The 14289-nt window shown below is 48.2% G+C and overlaps 1 protein-coding gene across 1 annotated transcript in view; it reads left to right on the forward strand.

Moving 5' to 3' along the window:
• LOC145338608 (acid-sensing ion channel 1-like) overlaps window positions 1-14289 on the forward strand; it is a 112639-nt gene that overhangs the window by 62435 nt on the left and 35915 nt on the right. Inside the window, exon 7 of the mRNA XM_080182988.1 lies at window positions 12493-12584. Coding sequence (XP_080039114.1) covers window positions 12493-12584 — 92 coding nt within the window. The remainder of the gene's footprint in view (window positions 1-12492; window positions 12585-14289) is intronic.

A 14289-nucleotide genomic window follows, 5' to 3' on the forward strand; every position in this document is an offset into this window, starting at 1 on the left:
GGAGAGATTTACGGAGGGAATTCCAGAGCTTGGGACCCAGGCAGCTGAAGGCACGGCCGCCAATGGCAGAGCGATTAAAATTGGGATGTTCATGAGGCCAGAATTAGAGGAACGCAGAGATCTGGGAGGGGTGTAGGGGCTGGAGGAGGTTACAGAGATAGGGAGGGAGTGTAGGGGCTGGAGGAGGTTACAGAGATAGGGAGGGGTGTAGGGGCTGGAGGAGGTTACAGAGATAGGGAGGGGTGTAGGGGCTGGAGGAGGTTACAGAGATAGGGAGGGGTGTAGGAGCTGGAGGAGTTTACAGAGGATGTAGGGGCTGGAGGAGATTACAGAGATAGGGAGGGTTGTAGGGTCTGGAGGAGGTTACAGAGATAGGGAGGGTTGTAGAGTCTGGAGGAGGTTACAGAGATAGGGAGGGTTGTAGGGTCTGGAGGAGGTTACAGAGATAGGGAGGGTTGTAGGGTCTGGAGGAGGTTACAGAGATAGAGAGGGTTGGTGTAGGGTTGAAGGAGATTACAGAGATAGGGAAGGGTGCAGGGGCTGAAGGAGATTACAGAGATAGGGAGGGTTGTAGGGGCTGGAGGAGTTTACAGAGATAGGGAGTGTTGTAGGATTGGAGGAAATTACAGAGATAGGGAAGGTGTAGGGTTGGAGGAGATTACAGAGATAGGGAAGGGTGCAGGGGCTGAAAGAGATTACAAAGATAGGGAGGGTTGTAGGAGCTGGAGGAGTTTACACAGATAGGGAGTGTTGTAGGGGCTGGAGAAGATAACAGAGATAGGGAGGGGTTTAGGGGTTGGAGGAGGTTACAGAGATAGGAAGGGGTTGTAGGTAGCGGAGGACATTACAGAGATAGGGATTTAAAATCAAGATGTTGCCAGACCAGGAGCCATGAATGAAGGTTCATAGAATCATACAGCGCAGGAGGCCATTCAGCCCATCAAGTCTACGTGTCCACAATCCCATCCAGGCCCTATCCCCATAACCCCATGCATTTTCCTTAGTTAGCCCCCCTGACACTAAAGGTCAATTTAGCATGGCCAATCCACCTAACCTGCACATCTTTGGACTGTGGGAGGAAATTGGAGTACCCAGAGGAAACCCACACAGACATGGGGAGAATGTGCAAACTCCACACAGACAGTGACCCAAGGCCGGAATTGAACCCGGATCCCTGGCGCTCTGAGGCACCAGTGCTAACCACTGTGTCACCATGCCACCCATATGGTAGGGACCACAAGTAACAGGAGCAAAGGCCCTGAGTCATGCATCTCAGCGCATTCCACCCTTCCTTCATTCTGAGGCAGTTCAGTGGGCACAGTAAGAAGTCTCACAACACCAGGTTAAAGTCCAACAGGTTTACTTAGTAGCAAACACCACTAGCTTTCGGAGCGCTGCTCCTTCGTCAGGTGACTGGGGAGTTCCATTCACAAACAGGGCAATATAAAGACACACACTCAATTTACAAAATAATGATTGGAAGGTGAGTCTTTACAGGTAATCAAGTCTTAAAGGTACAGATGATGTGAGTGGAGAGAGGGTTAAGCACAGGTTACAGAGATGTGTATTGTCTCCAGACAGGACAGTTAGTGAGATTTTGCAAGCCCCGGCAAGTCACGGGGGTTACAGATAGTGTGACCAGATAGTGTAGCAGTTCAGTGAGACAGGGCTGCCAAAGGCGAGATATGGACTAGCCGATGGCCCTTGCTGGGAGGCCCTATCCATGTAGGATTCTTAATGAGCACCATTTTGGAGTGCTTCAGAGAGGCTTCTCTGTGCCCATGTTCAGTATGCTGCACAACAGAAGTGACGGACAGGGTCTAGGGGTCAGCATGGGCAGACCAGGAAGGTGATGACGCCAAAGAGCGAAGGAGGCCTGACTCAACATGTTGGCAGGAAGCTGGAGGAGGGCATCACAACCACTTCCTTCCCTGGCAGAATGTTTGGAAGGCACTACATACTCTTTCTGACTGGTACTACACTCAGTGTGTGTCTTTCCTACTTCCTAAGACCTGTAGTCCTTTATCAAACAGTAATAAAATCACAGAACGCAGCATTTAACAAGTGGGTGTGTTGTTAATAATCTGCAGTGGTTCCCAGTGTGTCCGTGAGCACGTATCTCAGAAGCATTCTCATTACCTTCTGTCTTACTCACTGTACTTAACCTGCGATCAGCACTCATTTGCCTCTTCACTCTGACCTCCCTGAACACCAAGCATTGGACATTGAGAGATCTCTTTTCATGCAATGCTGGGCTCCCTCTGACTGAAGTGCCAGTCTGATGCCCCTCGCCAGTCCGCGGTCACTCTTGGGTTTTGGAGGCATCCCTGAAAATCATTTCTCTGCACTGTCCGATAAGATTCTTATGCAATGTGGACACCCTTGCGCGCCCTTGCAAGGGGAGGCGACGGCCGAGTGGTATTATCCACTATTAATCCAGAAACTCAGCTCACGTTCTGGGGACCCTGGGTTCGAATCCCGCGCGGCTGAATTTGAATTCAATAAAAAAAAATCTGGAATTCAGAATCTAGTGATGAAGTCATTGTCAGGAAAAAAAAATCTGGTTCCTTGAGGGAAGGAAACCTTCCACCCTTACCCGGTCTGGCCTACATGTGACTCCAGACCCACAGCGATGTGGTTGACTCTCAACTGCCCTCGGACAATTAGGGATGGGCAATGTGCCCATGTCCCGCAAATGAATAGAAAAAGGCTCCCTGCTGGGTCTGACTAGTCCGTGCCTGTTACCCTTCCCCCTGCACTATGGGGGGGCGGGCAATTATTGCTGTGCCATCCTGATTGCTGTGAGCTGGACTGGTGCTTGGTTCAAAGGGGGTGTTGGCATCCAGGAAAAGCAATACTGCATCCTTTATTTTTCTTCTAATCCTTCACAGGATGTAGCGTCACTGGCAAGATACCTTGCCCCATCCCAAATTGCTCTTGAACTGAGTTTCTCGCTCAGCCAGTTCAGGAGGTCGGTAAGAGGCAGCCACATTGCTGTGGCTCTGGAGTCACATGTGGGCCAGACTGGGTAAGGACGGCAGATTTCCTTCCCTCAAGGACACTAGTGAACCAAGTGGGTTTTGACAACAATCGCTGACCGTTCTGTGCAGAGACTGAGGCCTTGATTTTCCACACAACCCGCCACGTGTTTCGTGGTGGTGGAGGCAAACCGCCATTGGCCCACAGTGGAATCTTCTGGTCCCGCTGTTGTTGAAGGGCTTTCCCGTTGAAAGCGCCCCCTGCCACCTGGAAACCTAAAGTGCAGTAGTTTATTTATTAGTGTCACAAGTAAGGCTTACATTAACACTGCAATGAAGTTACTGTGAAATTCCCCTAGTCGCCACACTCCTATTTGGGTCAATGCACCCTAACCAGCACGTCTTTTTGACTGTGGGAGGAAACCGGAGCACCCGAAGGAAACCCACGCAGACACGGGGAGAATGTGCAAACTCCACACAGACAGTGACCCAAGCCAGGAATCAAACCCGGGTTCCTGGCACTGTGAGACAGCAGTGCTAACCACTGTGCCACCCAAACTTGTGGCAGGAGTGCACCATCGACAGGACTGGAAGACCACGCTGACTTGAATAGTCAGAAATTCCAGCCGGGCTTTTACCAATTTTCGATTGGATTCAAATTCCACCGGCTGCCATCATGGGATTTGAACCCAAGAGCATTAGCCTGGGAGTCTGATTACTAACCCATTAGCGTTACTACAACTGCACCATCTCCTCTGCCACGCCATCTGTACAGAGAGCAGAAGTGAAGTTACATTCGGACGCATTCTCAATGCACTGGCACCTAAGAGGCCTTGTAACCAAGGTCTGCCTTTTACAGCTTTTCAGAAGCAAGAGACTTTTGTTCAGAGGTTGCCAGGGGTTCACTCTGCCCACCCGGTTTTATGCCCTCCTTTTCTGTCGGAAGGGGCATGAAGAAACATTGGTGGTGTCTGGGCCTCATATAGTCCTCCATTGGTTTTGAGAAGAGGCGTTTAATGATAAGAGGCGCCCTTTCAAAGAAGCAGCTTCATTGAGACACCGCCAAACAAATATCTGTCTGTCTGTCCAGGGTTAAGCGGGATTGATGTTGACTCTACTCCCTGCTGTTGCATTTGAGGAGTGTGAATCCATTGCATAGTCGAGGCTGCAGTGTTCACAGCTCCTTCCTCACATGCACCCATATCCTTTGGCCTCTTGTTAAGCTCAGCTGTCAGTGTCCAGCCTGACTGGTCCTGAACTTTGATCTCTGCTGCAAAAGGTCCAAATTGCCAGTCCTATTTTTGAGGAGGGTCGCAGTATCTTTCTGTACGTTTGAATATCGCAAGCAGCTAACATCAACACCTCCTGAGTTCCTCGCAGCTGTTTCCATCCAGATTTGAGAAGCGTGGCCAAAAGCAACAATATTCTCTTTATTGGCCTATTTTGGATGACAATTCCCTTTGTAAGATCCAAATCCAACTGAACAAGGGGACAGTCGGAATTTCTTCAGCCAGAGAGTGGGGAATCTGTAGAACTCTTTGCCACAGAGGAGGCTGGGTCATTGAGTGTCTTTAAGACAGAGATAGATAGGTTCTTGATTAATAAGGGGATCAGGGGTTATGGGGAAAAGGCAGGAGAATGGGGATGAGAAAAATATCAGCCATGATTGAATGGAGGAGCAGACTCGATGGGCCGAGTGGCCTAATTCTGCTCCTATGTCTTATGGTCTTATGACAATGATTAGGCCCTGGCTTGATAATGATCTTCAATTTTGGCCTCTGCACTTTTGGAAGGATACCAAGGCCTTGGGACGGACATTTTCCAGAAAGTTCCCAGGCATGAGGTCCTTCAGTTCATGTCGAGACACTGCAGAAGCTGAGATTGTTCTCCTTAGAACAGAGAAGATTAAGAGATTTATTGGGGGCATTCAAAATCGTGAGGGAGAGGAGATGATGAATTGATTTGGTGTGGCCTGAAAGGGCAGCAGATGCAACTGTAATGTTCCCAGGAGAATTGAATGGAAAAGAAACATTTCCAAGGCTGTTGGGGGAAAAAGCAGGGGGAATAAGACTAATTGGGTAGCTCGACCAACGAGCTGTATAGACATACAGAGCTGGATTCTCCGATCTCGCCCGCAGCTGGGATTCTCCAGTCCCGCTTCATGGAATGGAGATTTGGCAGAGCGCCATGTTCTCCACTCTCGCTGGCAAGGGGATGAGAGACATCCAGCCATGGTAGGTGGAATAGTCTTCCTCTAGATGTATCATTCTGTGATTCTAATCAGAAAGAGGTGAAGTTTAATACTTATTTCTAAAGCAAAAAAATACACCAGGCCAGTGTTATGAGTCTGAGGACATGGTGATCTGTGTTTCTGTTACACCAAACTTGGCTTTCCTTCATCTTCAAGACCCACTGAAGGATCTTGCCTGTCTCTCCAGTGGGTGGGTGTTGCATTGTTGGGGTTGTGGTTTTTTTTGGATGTGAGGCCCTGTATGCCTGTTTCAGTGCAAGTTTGAGAACTCTCGGAGCCATTCAGCAAAAAATCAGTCTTCTCCCAATGTCCCGGCTTAAATTAGACCCATTTAGCCAACCTCAACCCTAAAAGCAATGAGCCTTGTCATTTGTCTCCACACTGCTGTGTTTCTTTGTTGTCCAGTACTTCCCTGGAGCGGAGAAGCTACGACATCTTCTCCAGAGTCTTCAACATATCATTGATGAAGACGAACATCTTGCCAGGGCCATCCCCACACTCCTACTTCTTGCCTTCAAACAACCGCACAACCTCAAACACACCATTGTCCGCAGCAAATTACACAGCCTTCAGGTGACCATGACACCACACAACCTTGCCACAGCAACCTCTGCAAGACATGCCGGATCATCGACATGGATGCCATCATCTCACGTGAGAACACCATCCACCAGGTACACGGTACATACTCTTGCAACTCAGCCAACGTTGTCTACCCGATATGCTGCAGGAAAGGATGTCCCCAGGCATGGTACATTGGGGAGACCATGCAGACGCTACGACAACGGATGAATGAACACTGCTCGACAATCACCGGGCAAGACTGCTCCCTTCCTGTTGGGGAACACTTCAGCGGTCACGGGCATTCGGCCTCTGATCTTCGGGTAAACGTTCTCCAAGGCGGCCTTCACTACACACGACAGCGCAGAGTCGCTGAGCAGAGACTGATAGCCAAGCTCCGCACACATGAGGACGGCCTCAACCGGGATCTTGGGTTCATGTCACACTATCTGTAACCCCCACAATTTGTCTGGACTTGCAAAATCTCACTAACTGTCCTGTCTGGAAACATCTCTTTAACCTGTGCTTAAAGCTCTCTCCACTCACATTGTCTGTACCTTTAAGAATTGATTAGCTGTAAAGACTCACATTCCAATCATTATGCATGTAAATTGAGTTTGTGTCTTTGTGCCTTGTTTGTGATCAGAACTCCCACCCACCTGACGAAGGGACAGCCTGTTCTGAAAGCTTGCGGCATTTGCTACAAATAAACTTGTTGGACTTTAAGCTGGTGTTGTGGGATTTCTTTCTTGCCTCACATCAGAGACAATATTGCTTCTACTTTGTTCACAGTGAAGCACTGTGGAATGCCCTGAGGTTGTGAAAGGCGCTACATAAATGCAAGTTCTTGCTTTCACAGAATCCCAGAAAGAGGCCATTTGGCTCATCGAGTCTGCAATGACCACAATCCCACCCAGGCCCTATCCCCATAACCCCACATATTTACCCTGCTAATCCCCTTGACACTAAGGGGCAATTTAGCATGGCCAATCCACCTAACCTGCACATCTTTGGACACTAAGGGGCAATTTAGCATGGCCGATTCACCCAAACCGCCCATCTTTGGACACTAAAGGGGAATTTAGCATGGCCAATCCCCCTAACCTGCGCATCTTTTGGACTGTGGGAGGAAACCGGAGCACCCGGAGGAAACCCACGCAGACAAGGGGAGAACGTGCAAGCTCCACACAGACAGTGACCCAAGCCAGGAATCGAATACTGTGAATCGAATATGGTAACCACTGTGCCACCGTGCTGCCGCAACTGCTGATTCCCTTCAGACTAACTCCTAAGTCTGGCAAACAGGATTATCTGAAGACGAACACCCTCAATGTTCAGAGCATGGTGTATTTTCCTCAGCCGGGAATTGAACCTGGGTCCCTGGTGCTGTGAGGCAGCACTGCTAACCATTCCGACCAGAAATTTTCATTCCCTGACCGGGAATTAAACCCAGGCTGCGGCGATGACAGCGCTAAATCCTAACCACTCGACCACCAAATGCAGTGCCAATTAGCAGACGGCAAAGAAAGCCAGCAGGTGGGCTTGTGCTTTTTCATTGTCTATTCCGCTGCGAGTGCAATTGCTGAGTGAGATCCCCTCACTCTCTCTTCATCGCTAAGAGTAAACGGAGCTATTTTTCTCCCTTGCTCCTTCTCCATGTTCCTTGCCTCTTTTCCGCAATGCGTTGACTTATACTGCGCTGTTTATCCTTTCCTATTGCTGTCTGCGATCGTACAAAATGGTGGCCAGGTTTGCAAACAAAGCAAAGTTGCTGCATTAAGGCAGTTCCTCACACATGACGTGCTCTGAGACATCACCGTGGAGTCTGATGCGGCACTCTGCGTCGACTTTACGTCGAGTTTTGCTGTGTTGTCATTGCGCTGTGTGTGTTGATGGGCCTGTGGTATTCTGCAAAGGGGGAAAAAGGTTCATAAAACCTCTTTCTGCAAAAACGCGCGTGGAACCATGCAGGGCCAATCCTCAGGTCATTAATGCAAGCGCTCCTGACACTGTGGATTAAATGCTGGATTACTGCAAACGCTTAATTCTTTTTTATTCATTCATGGGACATGGGTGTCGCTGGCTGGTCCAGCATTTATTGCCCATCTCTAGTTGCCCGAGGGCAGTTGAGAGTCAACCACATTGCTGTGGCTCTGGAGTCACATGTAGGCCAGAACGGCAGATTTCCTTCTCTAAAGGAACCAGATGTCTTTTTTCCGACAATGCTTTCATGGTCATCAGTAAATTCTTAATTCCAGATATTTTTTATTGAATTCAAATTCCACCACCTGTTGTGGTGGGATTCGAACCCGGGTCCCCCAGATCATTAGCTGAGTTTCTGGATTAATAGTCGAGCAATAATACCACGAGGCCATCGGCTCCCCCACACAAAATATGTAAACGGGTGATTGCCCATTCTCATACCCCTGACAAGGAGCTTTGTCTACTGAGGGAGCATGTCAGAAATTTAGGCCCACATCACATCAGGTGATGTTTCGTATAACATTAGAAAATATTCTTTGCATGGATGAAATAGTTGACAGCTTAAAATAGTTAAGAAAGAAAGCTTTTAGGAACTGTATCAAACCATAATAAAACGCTGAAACATTGACATATTTTTCAGGTAATATTGCCCCTTTCAAATCTCCCCCCATCACCCCCTGCTCAAAAACACCCCATGCTCGATCCTCTCTGTTCTCTCAAACTCTTCTCCAACCTCATTCCGTTCATGCCCACATTTCCCACAAATCCAGGCTGGAACTGCTCCACTTACGCCCCAGCCACACGAAGACAACCCTTATCAAATTCGCACAAAACACTCTGTGTGACTGCGAAAGATATTTCTTCTCAACAATATAGAATCATTGAATCCCTACAATGCAGAAGAGGCTATTTGACCCATTGAATCTTACCCGATTCTCCAACAGAGAGTCCCCTATCCCCAGACATTTACCCCACCAATCCCCCTAATCTACACATTTTGGGACAGTAAGGGGCAGTTTAGCATGGCCAATCCATCTAACCTGCACATCTTTGGACACTGAGGGGCAATTTTAGCATGGCCAATCCACCTAACCTACACATCTTTGGACTGTGGGAGGAAACCGGAGCACTTACAGGAAACCCATGCAGACACAGGGAGAATGTGCAAACTCCACACAGACAGTAACCTAAGGCCAGAAGTGAACCTGGGTCCCTGGCGTTGTGAGACAGCAGTGCTAACCACTGTGCCACCTAGTCACCCACGCCAACCTCCTCCGGTGACTTTTCCCCTTGTCTAGCTGAGTGGGATTACCCTGAGTCTTGTTCCGTTCTCTGATCGAGTCGCAGACACAGAGTTGCCTGCGATGGTTTCTCTTCCTGATCCTGTACCATTACTTCTCCCAGAGGGTTTATCCTGAACTCCCTCTAATTCCCACCTACAGGATTCCACACCGTCCCCCCCTGCAATATCATCTGAACACAACTTCCACTCAGACACTGATGATTCTGTCACCTCCCTTGAGCCATCCACTCGTTTTAAATGGATAGCTTTGACAGCCTAATTTTCAGAGTCCCATTTGCTTATCACTGCAATGCTCACTGACCTACAATAGCCCCTGATCCAACAACGCCATGATTTTGAAAGGCTCATTCTTGTGTTCAAATCCCTGCAACACCTTGCCCCTGCTCATCTCTGTAACCTCCTCTATACCCACAATCCTCTGAGACTGTGTTCCTCAACTTTGACCTCTTGCACGACCCTACTTCCTTTGCTCCGCCATTGGTGGCCGTACCTTCAGCCACTTGAGCCCTGACGGAGTTGCAGACAGTGATGAAGATTGTGTACGAATACAGCAGGGTATTGATAGGCTGGAAAATTGGCCGGAGAAATGGCAGATGCAACTTAATGTGGACAAGTGTGAGGTGATGCATTTTGGTAGAACCAGTTCAGGTGGGAGCTCTAAAATAAATGGCAGAACCATCAGGAGCATAGACACAGAGATCTGGGAGTACAGGTCCACAGATTCTTAAAAGTGGCAGCACAGGTGGAAAAGGTGGTGAAGAAAGCATGTTGCCTTCATTGGCTGGGGCATCGAGTATATAAAAGTTGACAAATTATGTTACAGTTGTATAAAACGTTGGTTAGGCCACATTCAGAATACTGTGTCCAATTCTGGTCACCACACTACCAGAAGGACATGGAGGCTTTGGAGAGGGTACAGAAAAGGTTTACCAGGATGTTGCCTGGTATGGAGGGTATTAGCTATGAGGAGAGATTGAATAAGCTGGGATTGTTCTCCCTGTAAAGACAGAGGCTGAGGGGGTGACCTGATAGACGTTTATAAAATTATGAGGGGTGTGGATAGGGGGAACAGTTGGAAGCTTTTTCCCAGGGGCAGAAATGACAATTACAAGGGGGCACAAGTTGAAGATAAGGGGGGAAAGGTTCAGTGGAGATGTGCGGGGGGAGTTTTTTACACAGAGGGTGGTGGGGGCTTGGAATGCACTGCCAAGTGAGGTGGTTGAGGCAGACATGCTAACAATATTTAAGGCTTATCTGGACAGATATATAAACAGACGGAGAGTAGAGGGATACAGGCACTTGGTGTAGATAGGACAACGTGATCGGCACAGGCTTGGAGGGCCGAAGGGCCTGTTCCTGTGCTGTACTGTTCTTTGATGCTTTGCAATTCCCCCTCTAAACCTTACCATCTCTTCACCTCACTTATCTCCTTTAATACATAAAGCCTACCTTTCTGACCATGGTCACCTGTCCTAATATCTCCTGATGTCAAGCTTTGCTTTACAACGCTCCTGTGAAGCACCTTGGGATGTTTGTACAAGTTGTTGTTGTTTCCATCTGAGTCCAAAATTCAGGGAGTGGTTCGAGACAGCTCGAACCATTTATGGACATATTTCTGCCTCACTCGAGGTTAGCAACTCTGCAGGACGTGGCTGCTGGTGTTCTGACTGGGACCTCAGCTTTTCCCCCACATTTATCAGTGACTTGAGAGAGCTGGGGATGACAACATTGTGAGGTGTCACAATAATGAGCGCAGATAGGAGCAAAAGATGGGCAGCACGGTGGCACAGTGGTTAGCACTGCTGCCTCACAGCGCCAGGGACGCAGGTTCGATTCCCAGCTTGGCTCACTGTCTGTGTGGAATCTCCACATTCTCCCCATGTCTGCGTGGGTTTCCTCTGGGTGCTACAGTTTCCTCCCACAGTCCAAAAAACGTGTTGGTTAGTTGGAATGACCGTGCTAAATTCTCCCTCAGTGTACTTGAACAGCAGTTTGGCAACTGGGAGATTTTCACAGTTAATTCATTGCAGTGTTAATGTAACCCCACTTGTGACACTAATAAATAAACTCTAAATTGTTTGGAAGAGACGGTGGTCGAATTAAAGTGGTTAATTTTTTCTTAAGTTTTATTTATTAGTGTCACAAGTAGGCTTACATTAACACTGCAATGAAGTTACTGTGAAAATCCCCCAGTTGCCACACTCTGGTGCCTGTTCGGGTACACTGAGGGAGAATTTAACACAGTCAATCCACCCTAACCAGCACGTCTTTCAGACTGTAGGAGGAAACCCACGCAGACATGGGGAGAAAGTGCAGACTCCACACAGACAGTGACCCAAGCTAGGAATTGAACCTGGTGCCCTGGCGCTGTGAGGCAGCAGTGCTAACCACCATACCGCTAGGATTGATTGGGTGGATAGAGAGAAATTATTTGCTCTGGTGAGGAGAGTCCGGAATAAGGGAGGGGACAGAAACTTTAAAATTCCAGCTAGGCCGTTCAGGGGCAACATCAGGAAGCTTTTCCTCACACAAAGGGGAGTGGAAATCTCGAACTTTCTCGTAGTTGTCGAGGCTGGGATATTCAAATGCCTGAACTGAGATTGATAGACTTACGTTGGGTTCAGGGGATTAAGGGTTGTGGAACCAAGGCAGGTAGATGGAGATCAACCATGATCTTATTGTATGGCGGGGCAGGCTCGAGGGGCAGATGGCCCACTCCTGCTCCTAGTTCTTATGATCGAACTAAATGGAGGAATGGGCTCAAGGGGCTGAATGGCCTGCTCCTGTGGCTTGAGAGATCAAATAGATACTATAATGTAGATGGATGCCGTGTTGGAAATGTCACTTAAGCCAAGAACATGTTATGTGTGTCTAAGTAATGGGAAGAGTAAAGGAGCTTCGAACCAAGCATGATGTTTCTTGAATAGAATCCAAGTCTATTATAGAAAAGTGAAAGCTAAAAAAAATCAACTGCGCGACAGTGGCTTTTGTGGAAGGAAAAATAGGCTGCAATCGAACTTGGGATTATAATTGCTTTTCAAAATTGCCAACCCAGAGTAATATTGTTTTCCCAAACGTGTGCCTTGATTTTATTTGAAATGCACATAATTGTTTGCAAGATCTGTGTGACCTGTAGTGCAAGACTAATGTAATGTGGCCTCTGAATCAACAGCAGGCGGGACCATTAAGAGTTTTGTGAGAACGTGTACTTCAGAAGGATGCATGACCTTGGCATTCTGACTTTGGCCTGGGAAGGCAGAATTATTCTGGGACACAATGGCTGTTTAAAATTCCACTTTGGCTGCGGGGAGGCTGAGCAGAGCACACGCTTTCTCTCTCTCTTCTGCTGAAGAGCTGTAACTTTCTTCCCCGACACGTACAAAAATTGACCTGACGCAACGCCCTTTCTTTTCAAGGGAGAATATCTTGGTCCTGGACATTTTCTTCGAGGCCCTCAACTATGAGACGATCGAGCAGAAGAAAGCGTACGAGGTGGCTGGCCTGCTGGGTGAGTTTTTGCCACTGAAGATAACCCGACATCTTTGATGCCTCTTCCAGAGGCATGAGAATGGCGGGGAGGTTGGGGGAGGGGAGGACGTGTTGAGGAGAGGGCGTCAGATTGGGAGTCCATCCACAGCATTTATTGTGGCGAATGACAAATTGCATAGAATGGTTTGATTTATTATTGTCACCTGTATTATCACAGAACCCCCTGCAGCGCAGAAGGGGTATTAATTTTTTTCATCTGGCGTTGGGAGACTGGTGCCCAACCCCAGTCCAACGCTGGCATCTCCACATCATCGCAAAACAGCTTGACACCAGAACGTGGCAGCATTTGACACAAAAAGACCACAGAACAAAGAAAATTACAGCACAGGAACGGGCCCTTCGGCCCTCCAAGCCTGCACTGACCATGCTGCCCCACTGAACTAAAACCCCCTACCCTTCCGGGGACCTCTATTCCCATCCTATCCATGGATTTGTCCAGACACCCCTAAAACTCACTATCGTATCCCCTTCCACTACCTCCCCCGGCAGCGAGTTCCAGGCACGCACCACCCTCTGTGTAAAAAAAGCTGCCTCGTACATCTCCTTTAAACCTTGCCCCCGCACCTTAAACCTATTTATTCGTGTCACAATTAGACTTACATTAACACCACAATGAAGTTACTTGAAAATCCCCTAGTCGCCACACCTGTACACAGGTACACTGAGGGAGAATTTAGCACGGCCAATGCACCCAACCAGCACGTCTTTCAAACTGTGGGAGGAAACCAAAGCACCTGGAGGAAACCCACGCAGACACGGGGAGAACTTGCAGACTCTGCACAGAACCAAATGAGATATTTGGACATTTGATCAAAGGCATGGTTTAAAAAAAGGGTATTAAGGAATTCTGTAAGTCCTTGAAGACAAAAATCCCTTCACCAAGATCCCTTTATTTACAAATCTGACAACAGCATACAGAGTGATTTCAGTTTGCAGTCTACACTCGGAGTGCCAGAGGAACTGACATGCCTACTTAAGTACAAAGCAAGAGGCTCCCTGATTGGCCCATCAATTTAGGAGTTCACCTAGTAACAGGCCAAGCTCATTCCCTGATTAAAGTCATTGCGGGAATCTCTTAAAGGAGAAGCGACAATTGAGAGGGGTAGGGAGGAAATTCTGGAGTTTAGGATCTGAAGGCACAGCCAGCTCTCATGGAGATTGGGGATGTTCCAAATTAGGTGGATTGGCCATGTTAAATTGTCCATTAGTGTCCTAAGATGTTTAGGTTAGGTGGATTGACCATGCTAAATTGCCCCTCAGTGTCCAAAGATGTGCCGGTTCGGTGGATTGGCCATGTTAAATCATCCTTTCCTGTCACCTGTGTTAGCTGTGTAAATACAGACGTTTACAGGGATAGGGGCTGGGTGGGATTGTTGTTGGTGCAGTCTCGATGGGCAAAATGGTCTCCTTCTACACAGTCGGAATTCTATAATTCTGTGATCTCCGACCTTGCCAAACCTCCTCACCTCAAGATGGGAAGAGAGCTGCCCCATCAGAGCAGCACACAGCCCTGGCTCAGCCGGCATCTCATAGAGGTGAGATCCAGGGCACGTAAATTGGGCTCTGCCAGGCTGGAATGTCAATGCATGCCCACTGGGTCTTTCAGTCGTTGAGGAATGTTCCATAAGCGAATTGTGAGTTGTGGAGCTGTCTCTTGCATGCCT

This window comes from Carcharhinus amblyrhynchos, unplaced genomic scaffold (assembly GCF_965287045.1).
Source record: "Carcharhinus amblyrhynchos unplaced genomic scaffold, sCarAmb.v2.hapA chromosome_107, whole genome shotgun sequence".
NCBI classification, from domain to species: Eukaryota; Metazoa; Chordata; class Chondrichthyes; order Carcharhiniformes; family Carcharhinidae; genus Carcharhinus; species Carcharhinus amblyrhynchos.